This window comes from Pelecanus crispus, chromosome 7 (assembly GCF_030463565.1).
Source record: "Pelecanus crispus isolate bPelCri1 chromosome 7, bPelCri1.pri, whole genome shotgun sequence".
NCBI lineage: Eukaryota > Metazoa > Chordata > Aves > Pelecaniformes > Pelecanidae > Pelecanus > Pelecanus crispus.
In genome coordinates, this window is record NC_134649.1 from 5434545 (window position 1) to 5453196 (window position 18652).

At 45.0% G+C, this 18652-nt stretch overlaps 1 protein-coding gene across 4 annotated transcripts; it reads right to left on the reverse strand.

Annotated features, from left to right (window-relative positions):
• Positions 1–1101: 1101 nt before the first annotated feature.
• Positions 1102–16533, reverse strand: ARRDC4 (arrestin domain containing 4). Of its 4 annotated transcripts, none has more exons than XR_012831193.1 (9): positions 16170–16518; positions 14845–14911; positions 14411–14558; positions 12419–12521; positions 11438–11694; positions 10743–10905; positions 10040–10194; positions 9198–9924; positions 1102–1124 (listed from the first exon to the last, which is right to left on the reverse strand). XR_012831193.1 is itself a non-coding variant. In XM_075713848.1 (8 exons), the coding sequence occupies exons 1-8, from the start codon at positions 16516–16518 to the stop codon at positions 9868–9870; spliced, it is 1299 nt and encodes a 432-aa protein (XP_075569963.1). In that variant the 5' UTR covers positions 16519–16533; the 3' UTR covers positions 7695–9867. The 4 variants fall into 4 exon arrangements, 1 of the variants encoding a protein (XP_075569963.1); XR_012831194.1 differs by lacking the exon at positions 1102–1124 and adding an exon at positions 4720–4737; XR_012831192.1 differs by lacking the exon at positions 1102–1124 and adding an exon at positions 7695–8588.
• Between the last annotated feature and the right edge of the window lie 2119 nt (positions 16534–18652).

Sequence of the window (18652 nt, forward strand, 5' to 3'; positions counted from 1 at the left end):
CGAGCACAGGAAGCCGTGTTCCCTGCCTTCCTCCTGCTCGTTTGCCACCCCCTGCTCTGTGCGGGGATTTTAGGATCAGTGTGAGTTAGGTGTAAGGGGAAGGGAAGGATTGAACAATTGAGGGCTGGTGATGGAAGAGCCCGTCTTTGCTCAGGGCTTGTAGTTGTGAGGTAGCCCAGATAACAGTGACTGGCATGCAGTTGTCTGGAAAGAAGGGAAGTAGTTAAGGTGCACTTGAAGGGGTGGGAGGGATTGCTGCCTGCTCGGGCCTGCGGGTGATGGCTTACGCTTGGGAAAAGTGGCACCACTCTAAATGGATGGAGAGTGTGGATAGGGGAGAGAAAGAGGGGACAGTGAAGAGCCAAGCCTGGTCCATCCTGGATTGCCATCCCGCATTAAATTAAAACCTCCCAGGCCAAGGCTGATGGTGTTGAACTTCTCATCAGGCCATTCTCTCTTCTGTTTTTCCCCTCCCAAAGCAAAATTTTCTGGCAGCCTGCGTTTAACAGTGTGCGTTGCAGGCAGAGATGGGGATCCCCTTGAACTGTGAACTGTTGTAGGCACGGGAATCCTCTCTAAAGAGCCTTGAAGTCATTTTCCCAACACGCTTGGATTGTAAGTGTGTGCCAGATCCGCATAAGGGCTGCTTGGCTGTGATCAAACAGAAGACTTAATGACGGGAGATGCAAATGATTGCTATGGTTGCTGGTTGAAGACGATCTGAGCCGAAGTGGGAGGCCGAGTTCTCACAGAGCTGTGGCGCGAGGTGGGGGTCGGAGTGGGGCCGGGGGGTGCAGCCTGCAATGTACACGAATGCATCTGGGGGTCACATAACGGCTCAGCTGAGCGCAGGGGCCAAAATGTACGTACACGTCTTCAGCAGGACTCTGAGCTCTGCCAGTGTTTGGTGTGGCTTTGAGAAAGTTGCGTTTGATAAATAATTTTAAGCATAAATTGAGTGCAAGAAGGAAGGATGGTGCTCTTAGCACTACATGGGCTTTCCTATCAACTCCCACCATGCATAACTGACAGATTACCTCCCCTTCCCCGTGTCCACGTATCAGTACACTCTGCTGTCTGCCGTGTTTGATAGTAGTGTTTCACTGCTTGGTTTGGGCTTCTGCCTGGAAAAAAACCCCAATGTATCTGGCACCCACCCAAGAGCTATTTATAGCAAGAGTTCCTAGAAGAAAGTGTGACAGCTTCAGAAAACAAAGAATTGCCAAATAATCCTGCAGAGAGCGGCAAGTTAACCCGCCACACACACCCCAACAGCCCCAAATCCTAGTGAGAATCGGTACCAAGTGACTTAATGAAGGCAACACCACCAAGAGTGAACAAGAGCAGCTTAAGAGCCCTGCACGAAATGCCACGTCATGGGCAACAGCCCGTGCAAAAGATCATGTGAGCTTTTCACCCTTCTGATAAATCCTTTGGAAACAAACCCTGAGGACACAAAGACTTGATCCCCCAGTGACATGGCACAGTGTCTTTGAAAATGCCTCCGCTATGTAAACAGTGATCTGTGCTTCAGACTCTCCCAGTCCTCAAACCTTCCTTGGTTTTGCTGCACATCTTAAATAAAGGATCTGCTAAAGAAGAAAATACCTCTCTACTATGACCTCTGACATAGGTACCTGTACAGCTGTTGGACTGGTTGTTCTAATCAGATAGATGCAATTTTTGCATCAAATGTCGTTCCCCCTTTCATAACTCACAGACAGCAAATGTTTTTCTCGCCTCATCTGGAGCTGGTGGGCAGAGGTCTGCAGGGAAACCCAGACTTTATTTTTCACTCTGCCTGGCCAGCTATTGGAACAGGGTGACCTTGACCCTTCCTGGGCTAAGGGAGCTCAGTGTATAATTGAGCACTGAACCCAAATACGTAAAAACAGCCACCACAACAAAACCCCAACCAAGACATTACCTAACTTCTACGTGGAGCAGAGTCCTGTCCAGTATATCATACTGCCTCCTTCCCAGTACTGCTCTGTAAACACCATTTACGTTGTGTGTATATACAATCCACACGCTCCTTGCAGTTCTGCGATACCTTTACTTGTTCCACCCGCCGGACTAGTTGTAACAGGCACTAAATTACAGGGTTTTTGTTGCTTGCTTACTTTATACACATGCAATTTCCTGGTTTATATGTCCAGAGAGGTTTTGTAGTTTTTAATTTAACATTATTCATAGATTTCATTGAGTATTAGTTAACTTTGTAAAGCACCTTAATGGGCAGTGTCTTTTTAATTATATATGGCAAAACCTAGAGAAACAAAGGAAAATTGACCCAATTTGCTATAGCTGGTTTACAAAGAGCCCTTGAGGTGACTGAGCATCACTTTTCCTTTTTACTGTACTCTGCACGTTTCCCAGCTCCTGTCAATTCGGATCACAGCTAACTTCTCTTTCTGGAAGCAGCCTCCGCATGCAGTGCGGCTGCCCCTTCTCCCAGCACTGAGCCAAGCCCCAGCATCGTGGCAGTTATTTTAGGTGGGAGGAAGAAGACTGACACAGTCTCGTGGAGTTTTCTTTTCCTGCTGCTCTCTGGAAACGTGCAAAAAGCTGTTTTTCTGAACACAGCTGCATACTGTGAGATTTTGTCTGCACTTGCGGATCCGAATGCTTTGCATGCAGCACCTTGCCCCAAAACAATTCCCCTGTGCTCTTCTCGAGGCTCCAGGCCGGTTGCTTGCTCTCGCTGCTGTCTTGTTGCTCTGTTACTCTTTGTCTCTCTGTCACGCAAACCTGCGAAATAAGGGAGAAACTCTTCTCTGCCAGAAACCTGGGTGGACGCCGGTCCCGGTGCCGCAGCATGTGCCCGTGTTTCAACTGGAGACAGCTGTTGTCACAGCGCTGTCTCATCATAAAGTTCGACCATTTCCTATGACCGTCTTAAAAAAACCTTGCAATCCTGTTGGACTTGTAACGCTATCACGTCTATCGTGGAAATGACCAAGATGCATTTTCTACAACTGTACAACTACACGATGGCTAAATGACTCTGTATCGGTTAATGCATCTCCTTTACGCAGCAGAAGCTGCCATAAGCACAGATAATCTATGCCCTTTCCGAGGTATCCATCAAACGCTGTCTGGCGCATCGCGAAGTGTGAGATACAGCTCTGGTTTGTATAGTTGGAATGTGAATATCGGCTACACCATACCCTGGACGCAGCATTAATTAAACAGAACGGCCCTGCTTCAGGCCCCGGTGGACAAGCATCCACATGGCAACTGCGAGCCTTGTCGGCAGCAAGAGATTAAGGAATTAATTGGCAGGGTTAATCTTCATGTCAGGGTTGGAAATGAATTGTTAATTTGTTTGGATGAGTGTAAAGTCCTCTCCCAGCGATGGCAGGTGGGATCACATGAGAAAAAGCCTGCAACGCTGCCCTTCCTGGGGACCTTTCTATTTAACACCTCCTGCAAACAGACCTCTCAAATTCTTTGCCCCTGACGCGCGAGACTCCTGCGCGGGGTCGGAGGAACGGGTTGTGCCGCTCGCGTGGAAGCTCGCGTCCTTGCAGCCGACGGCACAGCTGCCCTGGGCCGTGAGATGGGAGAGGGGCTGGCTGCAGCCCGGGAGGGCCCCTTCGCATCACGGCTTTTCGTTCTGCTCTCGCTCCCTTGCGCTGAGCGGTTCTCATTGCTGCATCGCAGGTACGGGATCAGGCCAACCGGCTCTAGGAGTGAGGGATGTGCTGACACCGGCAATGCCGCTGTTGGGGCAAGTGGTACCAGCCTTGCACGCAGCGTGCAAGACTTGGTAGCTCTGTATGGACACTAAACCCTCTCAGACACCTCCCTTCTCCTCCAGGACACTGTACGCTCAGAATTTGTCGGATCAGTTAATGCTTTTCCCTTTCTGCTCTCATTTTACACACTCAGGACAGCAGAATGGTTCCCATTTTAGTATCTTCTAATCTGTTAAGGGTAATGCATTGGTCACATCACATTAAGACACAGGAGAAAAGCACTTCAGGGCTTAAATTATTTAAATGAAAATTTAACTTTTTGTCACTTACGCTTTCTTTTGTGCATTGATTAATCTAATTAGTTCAGCAATAACCATCACTTTCTCCTCATGCTGTGGTCTGATATGCTGTGACTGACACAACCTGATTCCAGATGTGACATCAAATAGGACTGGCCTATACAGAAACCTGGGATCGTTCTGGGTGTGCAACAATCCTGTTTAAGACCTTACAGTCAAAATACTACCCTGTTGCCCATGCTTCAGTTCCCACCACCAGCTCTTACGCTTGCTCTTTCCTTTTCCCTGAAGCAGGGCTGAGGAAAGCACGTGCTCGTGTTCCCCAAAAACTGAGGTATCGCTGTTCACAACACACAGGCACTGCAAGGTCTGACCTGAAGATGTGTATGACCGAAGGTCAGGTCGTGATTGCAGTCTGATCCACTGACAGTGATTTGTAAGAAGTTAATATTACACATAAGCAAGATAGGCTCCTCATTTGTTGAAAAGCCTTTGTGCGTATAGAAGTACCACAGAACCACATACTGAAATACATTCACCCTCTGTTGTCTGCGACAGTCAGTGGCAAGCCACCTCTCTCTGTGCCCAACGCCTAATTTATGGGGAGGCTGATGCTCTTCGAAGGCACTGTCAAATAATCAGTTTTTCATAGCCAAAAATATTTGGCTGGGTTTAGCCTTACATATCTGCATCCTGTCTGCGCACATTGTGTGAGTCACCACGTCTGAGACCAAGTCCTGCCAGTTAAAAAAAAAAAAAAAAAAGGATTCAGGGGCAAGTGGTTGTTTCTGGTGTTCGGGTTAAACCCCCTCCCGGAGGAATGCTCGCTGCTGTGTCCGTGTCCTCTGCCCGATACCAACCGCTTCTCCTTTCCGTACCTGCCCCATTTCCCCACTGGTCCAGCGTCCATCCCACACTCCCCCCACCGATGACTTCCTACCATTTTTACCTTTGTTCTCCTTCTATTAAGACTAGAATTGTCTTTATGCTCCTCTGCCCATCTGTGTGAGCCTACAGAGACTTCCATCTGAGTCTTACGCTACAAGCAAAGTATCAATGAGGAGTTTTGCTGGAGAAGGGGGAGTAGGGCAAGGGTGTCCACAGAGGTCTGGGGGACCGAGTAGAGGCAGAAGGAAAGCGGAAGGGCTGGTCTGATGTTTGGGTGATGCTTTTTGTCAGGCTGCCACAGTTGCTGCGTGCAAAGTAAAAATACGCCTGACATGATACTTACTTAGGTATCCCTGATCTGACCACAGTCACTTGTTACTTGAGACCACAAATAATAAGAAACTGCCATCAACTGACACAGCAAATACCTCGTGCATTTGTATAAAAATGTTTTGGCCTGCTCTGCATTCTTCAGATTCTTTGCGGCAATCTATTTGGAGGTGTCTGTCAAGCACTTGCTCCTACTTTCACCTTGCATTTCATGTTCTCCTCACCCTACCGGCAGCCAGATGGTTGAATGTAAGCCAAAACTAAGAAGGATTTCCTCTTTTCTTTTGAAGAGACGGGTGCTCAGAGATTTATCAGTAATACAGTTGTACTTAATCAGATAGAGTCTGTCCTGTGTAACTAAGAAGGCCCGCAGCATGTTGCTGGCATAAGCAGCTACTCTTGGAAGTCCTGCTTGAGCTGCCATTTCGCATTCCATGTAGAACTGTGCTCTATGGTTTTCTGACTTACCGTTTGTCAGTTCTCCTAAAACACCAGTAACGCGGTGATGTTCTAGTACAGCTTTTGCATACTGTCATTTCACATCAATCGTTCAGAAATTATGACCACTACGTAATTTGGAACAAGACTGTCACCCTGTCTATGCTACATATAAAATTTTAATATTAAAAGCGAATGACTGGGTTCATCGTAAGACCTAATTAGTTCTTTAGAGAATCTACTTGGTGCAGCAGCCTGTCCTATCCGCATTGATGTTAATGTATTATATAATCAGCTTTAGAAAATGCAGCAGGCCGAAAGCCGGCTTCTGTGTCCCTGTGCTCATTCACTACCCTAGGGAGAGTACTGAAAATCAGCAGAATTTTACTAGAAAGTAGACATTTCTGCTGGGGGTTTTTTGGGGGGTAGTAGAGAAATTGATTGTCTTCAAATCAACTTTGTCTGCAAACTGTGTTCTCCAAACACTTCTTTATAGGTATATATATAGTAGTGATTTTTCCAGAATGAGTTAGATGTTCCCTTTTGCTGTTCAAATTGGGTGGTGAAGTAACAGACCATGCCATTTTGATAGTTTGCCCCAGGAGCTGATTAAATGATCTCCCTTACTCTGTATGTGAATTGTGCATTTCTGTGCAGACATCAGAAGTATCAGAGCCTGCAGTATCTGCTCTATCCCTGTATGGCAGAGCACATTGCTTACTATCTGTTTAAACACTAAACGTATTTCACTAGACAATTGCAGTTTGTTAACAGAAATAGTCCCCTATAAAACTTTATAGTGGATGAAGTGGAATTCCTACTGTGCACTTAGTGATAGCGTATTTTACGATCATTTAGTAAGAGACCTTTCAGAAAGCTAAGACCAGAATGTGAGGGCTTGCATTTTCCTTTCTATGAGCCATGACCCCTTCTGCAAGCTCCCGTGCTTGAACACGTGACCCTGAACAGCACCTTTGCCTGGATTTTCCAAGTAGAGGTTTGCAGTCTTCCCTCAAAAGCAAAAACAGGAAGAAGAAATCAACTCTCCTGTTTGTTGTTCCTCAAATCTTTGGGAGGCAGGACCCTGACAGAGATTTCATGATCTCATTTATGGCTTAGGTGAGCTATGTGGTAGATACAATTGTCATCTGTTTCCCCACGGCAGGAGGTCCTCTGCTTTAGTCATCCTGTACTACAGTTCTAAGGTTGTTCTGATATATTTAGATCAATGAACTGCACAGTAAAGATAATCTTGTCTAAAGGGAATGCAGTAAAATATCCTGGAAGATTAATATAGGAGAAATCCAATCAGAGCACACATCCTGCCACCTCAGTCATTATGGGTAAGACAGCCACAATTAAGCCCTGTATATTACATAGATAGTAACTATGGGTGGGAGCAGGCCACCTTTGATAAATTTGTTCCAATTCTTGGTTCATGGAACTAAAGCAGTGACAGATGAAGGCAAAGTTCCCAGGTCAGGAAAGAATCAAGAGATCTGTATGTGTTCAAAGTCAGCAGAATGCAGGTATTTCTTGACATTGCAGCCATTTGTCTTGGAGACACCAAAACAGAGATGAACAGCACTACCTAGGTTTGACACTTTTATTAACAAAGAACCCATGGGGCTCATTCATTAGTACAAAATACAATCATGGTCCTTTATGTTAAACAGCATTTTTTTTTTTTTTTAAATTTTGTCTCTTTTAAACTGTTTCACAGTTATCAAAACAAAGCCCCTGCATATTGAACTTACTATTGTGCAAACAGTTAATTATTTTAAGGATCAATTTCTGCACTAAGCCAAGTGTCAGAGAGCAGAATTTAATCTTGTTTTGACCCCTCCTTTGAAGGGCCACACGTGCTTCTTAAGAAACACGTTCTAGTTGTCTTTTTTGCAGCAAACAATCTAAGGCCACAGTTTATCTGCAAATAAAAAAATGACTCAAAGGTTTTAGGAAAAGAAAAAAAAAAAAAAAAAGAAAAGCACATCTTTACCCTTCATGCTCTTGTTTGCTTGACTATGTTTATCACATCACCTATCGGGTATTACAGTCCAAAAAAAGCACCTAATGTTCTTTAAGCTAGTATTTTGAATTATTAACATGCAAGTTAATGTACAGCCACATTATTTTTCAAGTAACTGTAATGGTATCTGTTTAAAGAAAATATGCTCGTTCCCTTTCCAGGTGATGCAAATGAAAAACCTGCATTGATTGTATGGGCATGCCATCATTTAAATAAAAAGGCATGAGAGCTACATCTTGAAACTTAAGATAATTTTTGGAATGTCCTTTCTAAAACATGCACTCAAATTTTGGTTAAAGCTGCATTTGCTACAGAAGACAATACTTAAAAGTTGCAAATGAAAAAATAACTGCCGTTTGGAAACGTGAATCTCGATCAGTATGTCTTTTACGCTGATGTAAAAGTGACTTGAGGTGAAGTGCTAGAAATTAGACAATGTAAGGAAGTCATACTAAAAGACTAAAAATATGTATCCGCTTATGCCTGTAGAAAAATCCCTGCTTCTTAAATGAAGACAGATTTCATAAAAAACTATTTAAACTTTTTTAAACTGCAGTTATTGATGAAATGAAGGAAACTCAATTACTGTTCTCGTACTTATTAGAAAGTACAATGTTTTACCACGTGAAGCACCGGGTTTTAACCCCAAACCCTTCTGTAAGACATATGGAGTAGTTCTAGTAGTTCAAAATTCCCTGTAGTTTAAAGACTTGACCGTAAACGTGCGTATTGAGAATGCTGTGTTTCTGCTCCTTTAAGTGATCTGTTGATGGCAGCTTGCTTACTCCAATTGATGCTTAGCAGGAAGCAAACATTCTACTTTAAATGAAGGCAGCAGAAGGGCTAAGTAAAATGCTGTGCCTTCACTCTTAGCAGCAACAAACTCTCACTGTTCTAAATGACCTGAGGAAGAAAACATTAAAATATTGCACCAAAACAAAATCAAACAGCAAAAACAAACAAGGAAACACACTAACAAAAAATAGTATGGATAGCAAATGACCAGTGCAGCCCCTGACAATAGATCTCTAGACAAAAATGCAGGAGTAATGAAAAGCTTTGTGCCATTACCAGGATTTTGTTTCCCTGGTGTCCACTTTCACTTCAGCTGTAAGCTATGTCTATTCTGGGTATATTTACACCTCTCCCTATGCCCCCCAATCTCATTCACTAACCACAGAAACAATTTAGGGTCCCTTTTAGAACCTTGAAGTACACTGGAGCTTTAACAAGACTTTTTGGTCTCAAATCTGACCATTAAGTAAATATCCAAACCAGAGGTAGGCTTATAAAGGCTTCTGAATAAATAAGTATTGTCCATTTTGCTAAGTATACCTGCTGTTGGCAAGAGGATTCTCCCTCGCTGTGCTTCCCCTTAGCACGCTATCCATAGGCTTAAGATGCAGAAAAAGAACTCACAGTAGAAGAGGCTAGAATAATTCCCTTAAGAAATCCCTTGAAAGAAAGCATAGTGCATAAGCTCTTATCGAAGTTCAATTTTCTTTTACATACTTGCGTCTTTCATTCAGTAAATGGTTGCCTTCATAGTATTGCGTAATAGCTGTTCTGTCATCCATGATGTCTTTAGTATCATTATGAATGATTAAATAGTACCACTTGGCAGTTGTTAGAAGGACAGGTTCTCGGGAAATACGAAGTTACGCTAGAGTGAAGACTTCACGTTTTAGTAGTGTTCCTTTCTTGGATGCAGACAGTGCAAAACTGAAGCCCCTTGAACACTGGAATCTTTTGGAAATGTTTCCTTACCCCGTATTCTGTCCTACTATGCAAGTTCTACTACAAAAGTTCTCAACATCAACATCATTACATAAATTCTTCCATAGTGTTCCAAACAAAATATATTCTCTTCAGAAGATCCTTACATCTCCTCCTCGTACTTCATGTAGTATTATCCACTTTTTAGAAAGCATTCAGTATTTTCAGGTACTTCTCAAGTATCCCAAGCATAGCTGCTCCCACAGTATCCTCTGTGCAGACTAATCCAGCAGATTCTCCTCCATCACCAAACGTGCTCATACCTCCCTCTCCATTTTCTTTTGCCTTTCTTGTACACAAACTTAAGTTTTGAAAAAGAAAACTACTTCCTTTTTAGCTGCACTGTCAGCTTAAGCAGCAGAAAGATTAAGACATTCATCACAATGATGCTCATTACAAATCCTCTTCAGAGCATGAATGAAACGGGCTGAATTTCTTCTACATCAGTTGGATGTGGATCAATCTACAGAGAGAAGAAAGGCAACAATTACTGCCTATAATTCTTGCATTTCTGCATGTGGGTTTCTTTTTTTTTGCCATCTGACAATAAAAACACCACCTGCTGTTTATTTTTTTACCTCTGAATAAAGAGGTGGAGGCTGAAACCGGAACTCTTGTATGTAAGCAAAGACAGGACAACACAATTGTTCCTCACAGTCAATTGGTGGTGGATAAGCAGGAACATGTCTGGAGAACTCTTCCTCAGACACTACATCAGCATAATTTGGTGGTGCTGAAACACAAGAGATGCTACTGTCAAATTTCAAACTATTCACTCACAGCAAGACAACATATGTGTTACAGTATCCAAGACCATGAAGACTGTATTTATTAAACATTGTACTATTGTCAAATTGTATGAAGTGCACTATACTCAAATACTGTAACCAGAATTATGTTTTTAGTAAGCTTAAGTGATTCAGCAGGAACACTACAGATGCTTTTAGGGCTACTCCAGCAACAAACCTGTGTTGTGTCAAGATACATTCAGTAATGACTAACTTTAAGGTGTCTACCTCCAAAGTACAGTTCCCACCATCAGAAGTTAGTTATTTTAAGATTCAGCTGAAAGTAGTCAGACAGGGGTAAAGAGAGACTTAAAGGCTGGAGTAAGGGTATCCTCACCAATCCTTTCGGATCTTGGCTTAGATTTATGTGCCTCACTTGCCCCGAGTCACACTTTAATGGCCTACATCCCTAGTAGTGCCCTTAAATTGGCACGGCTGTCCTTCCGTTGCAGACAATACTATGCTGTATTATAAAGAGTTCAATATGTATTACCTTCAGGGTGTTCTGGCATGGTCAATGCCAGCCAGCTCATATCCATACTAAACTGGCTGGTAATGCTGGAGTTTCTGCTTGAAAATCCAATACATGGGATAGTGCCAATCACCAGAGGCATTTCAATCATCAATTTCTTAGCACCAGGAATATGGATATACACCTATGCGACAACCCCCAAATAAAAGAAAAAAACATTGTAAGACCACATTGAATTCCTGCTCCTAGAAGCTACCCTACTCCCTATACTGCAGACTGTTTCAAGAATAGTTTTCTCATCCCAGCTTTCCTTATTTTCCAGCAACTTCCTTCTTTTTGTCACCTTGTCTCTAGGTGACATTATTTTTGTCAACCTGTTTTGTATTTTTTTTTTAATTATGCACTTGACTTCCGGTCCTATCTTCCCATTTCTGAAAAGAATCACTAGAGGAACCCATTCAGCTTGAACTACTTTCCCCTAATAACCTCTGCAGGTTCTTCCTCAGAAACATTTTTCCATCTTCCCCATTAATCCTATCTTTCCATTTCAGAATCTCTTCATGATCTTCAGTCTCTCACCTATACAGTATAAAGTATTTGTTTTTACTGATGTTCCCAAATTCAAAATCTAATAGCTGCTCAGTAGAGAAAATCCTGTTCCCAACTCAACGTACTATTCAAGAGTATGTACGTTTGTAATAAAAATCCATACTTACAGCTAATGAATATTCTACTCTAATAATACAGCAGTCAAGTATAGAGGGGGATACAGGTGGGATTTTCAGAGTTTTCCCATTCCAGGTATCTGTACTCCCAGAGGCAATATGGTTTCCTCGGACATTGGCAACCATCTGACGGAAAGTTTTTGTCTTCCCACTGGCCAGGTAAGTTTGTGTTTGGAAAATGGCAGCTTTTGGAACAATCAAACGAGAAGAGCAGTTCTCAATTTCTGCATAGATTGGTATGGCTTCCCCTTAAAGACAGAAAAAGTTCCATGATTAATTTGTATTTGCCAATTTTCCTCTGGGAGTATCAAAGCATGTTACGCCGCACGTACATCATCTGCAATGTTATGAGAACAATACTTGTTAGCTTCCTCAAGCTAGTTGGGGTTTTGTTTTTTTTTTTTTTCAGAGTGGTATCCAGGCAGAATTATAGCCACCTACTACATTTTACATATAAACAATGATTCATTTTGAAACATTAAGCATAATATGAACAAGCTATAAAAGCTTTATTTGCAAATTATGTGCCAATCTTCCTTTTATATAATAGTAAATGAATTTTAGAATGTTTTATTTCCTCAATGTATCTAATGTTATCAAGATGACAAAGAAGCTGCTGAAGCTCATTCTTACAGAAGTGTAAACCTACACAAACAGGACATAAAAAACCCCTGTTACAACCCCAATTAAGTATTTTACCCCAAATAAAAGCATTTTGTTGTTCTTTCCACTCAAATGTACATGGCTTTTCCATAAGATTACTGACTAACAGGACTTCCTTTCAATTTATATTCCCAAGGGGGGAGTGAGGGGACAGGCAAGACGATTTTTGTTAAAAGCAAGTTCATATAGATCTCAATTTACTACCTACTAAACAGAACTATTCTTTCAACTATAAAGTGTTAGCTTCACAGAGATTAAAAAACACTATTAGATGTTTAATATTCACATTTTGAAGATAACTGCTCTTACCATTACAGTATCCCTTCCTCTCAATTTTGGCACTGAGAGACACTGGCCCAGAGGTGAAAAACCAACAGCCAACCATCTTCTCCTGACTTCTTAGAACAGGTGTCTATAAAATAGAGTATTTTTCATTTTACAGCATAAAGCTATCAATCACTTGCAGTTTAATGTTATGCATATCAGTCATTGCAATCTAGCTCTAAAATCCACTTGATTTGAATCACTGTACTACTCATGCAACTGGAGTTCTGCTGCCATGTAAAATGGAACCAAGGGTTGGCTATCTGAACGTATGGCTATTTTAAAATCCCAGTCTGCATTTAGACCGTATCAGCTAAGTAACACAGAGACCAATCTGCACTTGAATGTAATCTGTCTTCAAAAAGAATGATTTAGCAAATTTTGTAGGTGTGACTTTTTAGAGGTCTAATGGCGTACTGCGGTATTTATGCCCATGTTCCTCAGTGCAGAAGAATGCAGAATTAATCTGCAAGCAACCAATAGTTAAGCAGGTAAACTGTATCCTTCATAAGAAAGGACAAATGTATACACACTGGGCTAAGGTGATGCATCTCCAAAACTTGCAAGCCACACAACCCCCAAAAAATTTAGGCTCATGACAAAAACCATCTTAATTATTCATGGAGGACTGTCACATTAGATGACATTTACGACGTCTGTAAAATTTTCATTAGAATAAACATACAACATACAAGTACACAGGTCAAGGGTCCAAGCCAGGATTCAAGCTACTTAAAATAATTTACTGGGCCCTAGTGTCCAGTCAATGTAATCATGAAGTCTAAAATTTGTGTGGTTTTGCATTTTTTTTTGTGGTAGCCTTGGAATCCATCAAGACAGGCACTGCCTACTTCATGTGCCTCACAGCCCTCTCCCGTGCGATAACCTATGGTCTACACCATCCTTGCATATCTACGGTTGCAGTATTTAACGGCTGGACTCTATGATCTTAAAGGTCTTTTCCAACCTAAACTATTGTATGTTTCTATCTGGATATGCTGTCTCCACACTCCTAACATACATTGTTGAATATAAAGACTATATTCTGCTTACAGACGTCACTGCCAAAACTGTAAGTCCTCTCTAGAGGGAAAGATTAAAATGTAAGCATATAAAGAGGCAAAAAACCCTGCTCAAAACATCTCTTAGCTATGTTCACATCATGATGAAATGTTCAAAATTATCCTAGCATTTTAAATAAAATAGAAATTACTCATTCATATTTAAATGAATAACCATTTAGATCCAGTTGCTATCATGAAAGTGCAAGGTATAATTTTATATTATTTTCATAATATGGGTTGAGATAAAAGAATCCAGCTCATTAGCTTCCATCTTGCCTATTTTCTCATTACTTAATGCCTGATCTTTCTTATTACTCTACAGTATTTCTAGCGATTATTAGGAACTCAATGCTTTAATGTGGCCAAATCTGTCATAAGGAAATAACTGAAAAGATCTCTGAAGCAGCTGCATGCACGCACTTAATGTTAGAAAACGACATGCAAAATGGAAGGATACGTAACATAATGGCCAGAGCATAAATGACAGGCTGGGCATGATTAATACTCTTCTATAATTACTGTTCCTCAACCTACTATTATTGTAGAGTTTAGGACACTGCAGCCCTATGAATGTAGTTGCTCTGGTAAGAGTAACTACTTTATGGTTGTGCATTATTATTATTAAGCCTTATTTATGCATGTGAAGCCTGCATAACTTTTTGGCAAAAGCATCTCTGCCAGCAGGGATGTAATCAATGGCATTAAAAAAAGCCACTCTGTCTGCTATTCACACAACCTAAGATCATCTATTTATAGAGGAAAGCTTAGGGAGCTTACATGCTTTCAGAAGTCAGAAAATGACACTCCAGAATAACATGGAAACGGTTATGGCTGGATGTGAATGCTGCTTGGAAATGGTTTTTTTGCAGCTGGCTTTAAGGGGGGCGGGGAGAGGAGTGGAGGACCCTCTTACCAATAAAGCTGGTGAGCTGACATCGATATGGCTGATGACATGAAGCTCTGTCTGTACACTTTGATCAGGTGCTGCAGGCCTCTCCAGAATTGCTTTCACGTAGTACTGAATACTGCCATACTTCCCAGTAAAAGAGGTCACCAGAGGTCTGAAACAAGCAGTCATAAAAGCGTTACCCCAAGTTTATAATTCAGTTCCAAACATGAACACTTCCCGTGTACATAAACGTTTACCAATTTACACCTTGTACTTTTAGGGCCATAGGGAAACTGAAGCAAACAAGGCATGTGCATGTGGTGGTCGATTAAGACAAACATATAAAGCTGACCTATCGGTTTGGTATTAAAAAAACCACAAGTCAAATTACATTAAGTTAATGTTCCACAACAAACAGAGTCCAACAGAATCCCTTCAGGTTGGATTATTTAACTTACTCTTGAGGGAGTTGAAAGCTGAATGGAAATTCATGTCTTCCATCTAGAAGAATTAAGCTCTCCTCACCTGTAAGATAAAAATGAATAGTATGTTTTAGTTATTCCATAAATAGAAGAACAAAGCAGATGCTTTTATAAATTATTTGTGTATAAAACCACCCAGATGCAAGGGGCTAGGAGAAGTTTTTATTGATCCCAGTGGGTTCTGGATTGGAGCCCATGCTTTATTTATGTTGTGATGTGATTTCAATGAAAAAATCAAGGAAACATGGAGACCTTGAGTTTCAGTTCAGGACTCTGGCCAATTTCTAATCCAAAATGGCTTCTGGAAAGCATAAAGTAAGTTGCATTTCCTTTTCAGCAGGACAGCAATTAATCTACTTTTTCAGTCAACAATTAAACTAAAGTTCTGTGCTAAAAAGCTGCAGGTTAAGGTCAGTGTTCTGAAATACTATTAATATACGTAGCCTTAATACAGTCAGAGAGGGTCTACTATTACATAGTTTTTAAAGGCTAGATGTACTTTTCCTACAGATAAACTCGAGATGCATTTCACCCTTACAGAACAAAATGCCCTTTCCCTTTCATTTTCCCATACTGCCATAGGGCCGCAGTGTCCGAGTGACAAAACTGCCAGCTAGAGACCTATGCAGCAAGAAGCTTCCTCTGCTTTCTGAAGCCACTGCAAAAGGAGGCCGACTGCTTCGAGTGTCTTCTACTGGCAGCTCCACAGACGCTGCTTACGGAGCAGAACGGACACGCAGGTGCCCGATGTAATTCATGGAAGAGCTAACCTCTGCAGAAAGCCAATAGAGTGCAGGAGACCAAGAGCTACAGACGTCTTCCTGGCCCTGTTCCGCGTTTTTCACCTGTTTATACAAAGAATCGAGGGACCACTCGATGCAGCTATAGGAAGCCTCTCCTGGGCACACAGGCGAAGGCTGCGGCTACACCAGCCAGGGGTTTCCAGTGCGGGAATGACGTCCCCGCCGGCCGGGCACCTACCCAGGCCTCACGCCGTTTCTCGGCAGCCAGGTCCCATGCCCGTTTCTCCTCGGAGAGGCTTTCAACCCTCAGCCTTCCCCCTCTCCGGGGAAAACGGGCGCGGGCGCCTTCCTGCGGCGCTGTGCCCTGGGGCCCCTCCGCCAGCCCCGGGAGCCGGGGGGCCTGGGCCCCGGAGCCCTCCCCTGCTTCCTTCCCCCGCGAAAGAGGCGCCAATCCTCCCCGCCCCCCCCGCGCTGTCGGTGCGGCGGCCGGCCGGGGAGCCTCCCCTCAGGGCCCGGCCCGCGCCCCGCGCAGCCACGACCCCCGCGCCCCCCGCTCACCTTCGGGCGGGTCCCGCAGGAGGCTCTGCCGGATGTCCAGGTAGCGCACCTCCGCCTCCCGCCGCGGCCCCGGGCCCGGCGCCCTCACCGCCACCCCCCAGGTTCCCGCCCTGGGGACAGCGCCCGAGCTCTCGCTCCAAGCGACGCGGGCCCGGCCGGCGGCCTCCAGGCGCAGCCCGCGGAGCGGCAGCGGACCCGCCAGCTCCAGCAGCACCTGGCCGGACACCGTGTCCCCGCTGCAGTAGCCGCCGCCGCCGCCGCCGCGCCGGGCCTCGTCCTCCAGCACCAGGGCCAACGTCTTCACCGCCCCGCCGGCCCCGGGGCCCAGGCCCGCCCCGGCCGCCGCCATCGCTCCCCGGCTCCGGGGGAAGCCTGCGGCCGCCGTCGACGGCTGCTTTAAAACTCGCCCGTCTCCGCCAGCGCCCGCAGGGGAAAGTCCCGCCCCCGCCCGCGCCTCATTGGCCACCCCGCAGCTCCTTGCCCTACTATTCGCCGCGGGCTGCCCCTGGGCCCCCTCCTCATTGGTTCCTCGGCGGGCGCACACTCTGAGTGCGTCACGCTGCGTGATCACCGCGGCGGAGCCAATCGGGTGCGGCCGGCCGCGCGTGGACAGCGCCCCGATTGGCAGGGCGGCTGCAGGTACCTGGCGAGAGAGCCAATGGCGCGGCACAGCTACCACGTGCACAGCCTGTGGATAAACAGGCGGAGAAGGGGCGGGGCGGGGCGAGGGGGCCGGGCCGCGCCGCGAGCGGAGGCGAGGCCTGGGCTACGGGGGCGAGGCCTGGGCTACGGGGGCGAGGCCTGGGCTACGGGGGCGAGGCCTGGGCTACGGGGGCGAGGCCTGGGCTACGGGGGCGAGGCCTGGGCTACGGGGGCGAGGCCTGGGCTACGGGGGCGAGGCCTGGGCTACGGGGGCGAGGCCTGGGCTACGGGGGCGGCCGCGCCCCTCGCCCCCCGGGGAGCCGGCCCTTCCGGGGTCCGGGCCTTCCGAGGTCCTGGCCCTCGCCGTCCCACCACCCGGCTGCGGTCACTGCCTGGGCAGCCCAGAGGGGCGGTGGGCCCTGCGCTGCTGTGGGGAGGCCCTGGGCCCTCGGTGGGCCTCGGTTCCTGTCATGGCGGCTGAGGGAAGGGAGCGCGGGGCCGGGCGCCGCGTTGCCTTGGGTGTCAGCCTCTCCCCGTCGACAACCGGGCTGGCTGGGAATGGTAAATAGGGCGGAACGGTGCGGTGCTGCTGTTCCCCCAGGTTGGCCTGGGGGTCACTTCAGGAACCCTGTACTCCTGCGTGAGCCCTTGCCGGTGAGCAGGCGTTGAGGGGGTTTAGTCTGTAAATGAGCCACTCTGGATTGCCTGGAAACCTCACTGTCCGCCCAGCTACTGTATTTTGTCTGCACTTTGTAAACCAAGAAGTGCCCTGTTTCAAGAGTTTGTTTCTACAAATCCCCATTTTGTAATTTGATAGCTAAACAGAGCTACCCTGAGTTTTTTCTTCACAAGTTTTTATTACTTTTTAAAGAACCATCTCACATTATTCCTCCTGTGTCCATTAGCACTGTTCGTCCCCTCAAAGTCCTTCACCAATTTAAGATTTCCTTACAAACAAGTCTGATCTTTTAATTCCTAAGAAAAATAAAGCAATGTCAACAAAATACTGGCAAAAGCCATCAGTTTGCAGTCCATGTTAAAATCTCGCCGTGTATCCCCAGGAGATAAACAAAAGAGGAAATGAAGACAATTTCTCTCACATACCTCCTCTGAAGTGGGCACGGTTTAGTGGTGGGTTTGGCAGTGTCAGGTTAATGGTTGGACTCGATGATCTTCAAGGTCTCTCCCAACCTAAATGATTCTACAATTCTATATGCAGAGCTGCATGCTGTTATGCCTGAGCAGTGTGGCATAAACCTCTCCATACAAATGATCTATAGGTAATACTGGGAAGATTTATGTGCTAGAATAAATGCAAAGTTTGCTGTTATTTCCAGTTTTTAGAAGTACAAGCTTAGGAAAAACCCCAGCATCTATAGGCAGAATGGTAAATATGTCTATGTTGATAGGTGAGTACGGCCAGATCCAGCAGCCTGACAGAGGTGAGGCTACTACAGCTGCATGCCCCGGGTCCACCCAATAGCCAACCCAATACATGTTACAAAATTAAATGCTTTGCATATACTGGGCAGCTACAGAGATTAATTTTGTTCTAGGAAGTGTCATATTTTATGATTGCCTGAGTCTGCAGTTGTGCATCTTCCTGAAGGTGTGTACGGTGGATGATCTGCCAGCACTTCCACTAGTAACAAAGGAGTCATTTCCCGGTCGGAGTCACCTGCCTGATTGAAGCTTCTGACAGCTGCATCTTCCTGCATTCCTCCAGCCCTCTGGAGCCCTGGAAAACACCAGCCTGGTGTTTCCCAGCTGACTCAGTTAATTACTGAAATTAGCAAAAAAATGTCTTCCAGACTCAGAGCCTTGGCTTTCAAATAACTGAC

Coding starts and splice junctions, on each gene's coding strand:
- ARRDC4 (XM_075713848.1), bottom strand. CDS start 16,518: ATGGCGGCGGCCGGGGCGGGCCTGGGCCCCGGGGCCGGCGGGGCGGTG. Junction 12,522..14,410: donor TCAGCTCACCAGCTTTATTG/GTAAGAGGGTCC, acceptor TCTATTTTATAG/ACACCTGTTCTAAGAAGTCA. Junction 9,925..10,039: donor CTCCACCTCTTTATTCAGAG/GTAAAAAAATAA, acceptor TTCTCTCTGTAG/ATTGATCCACATCCAACTGA.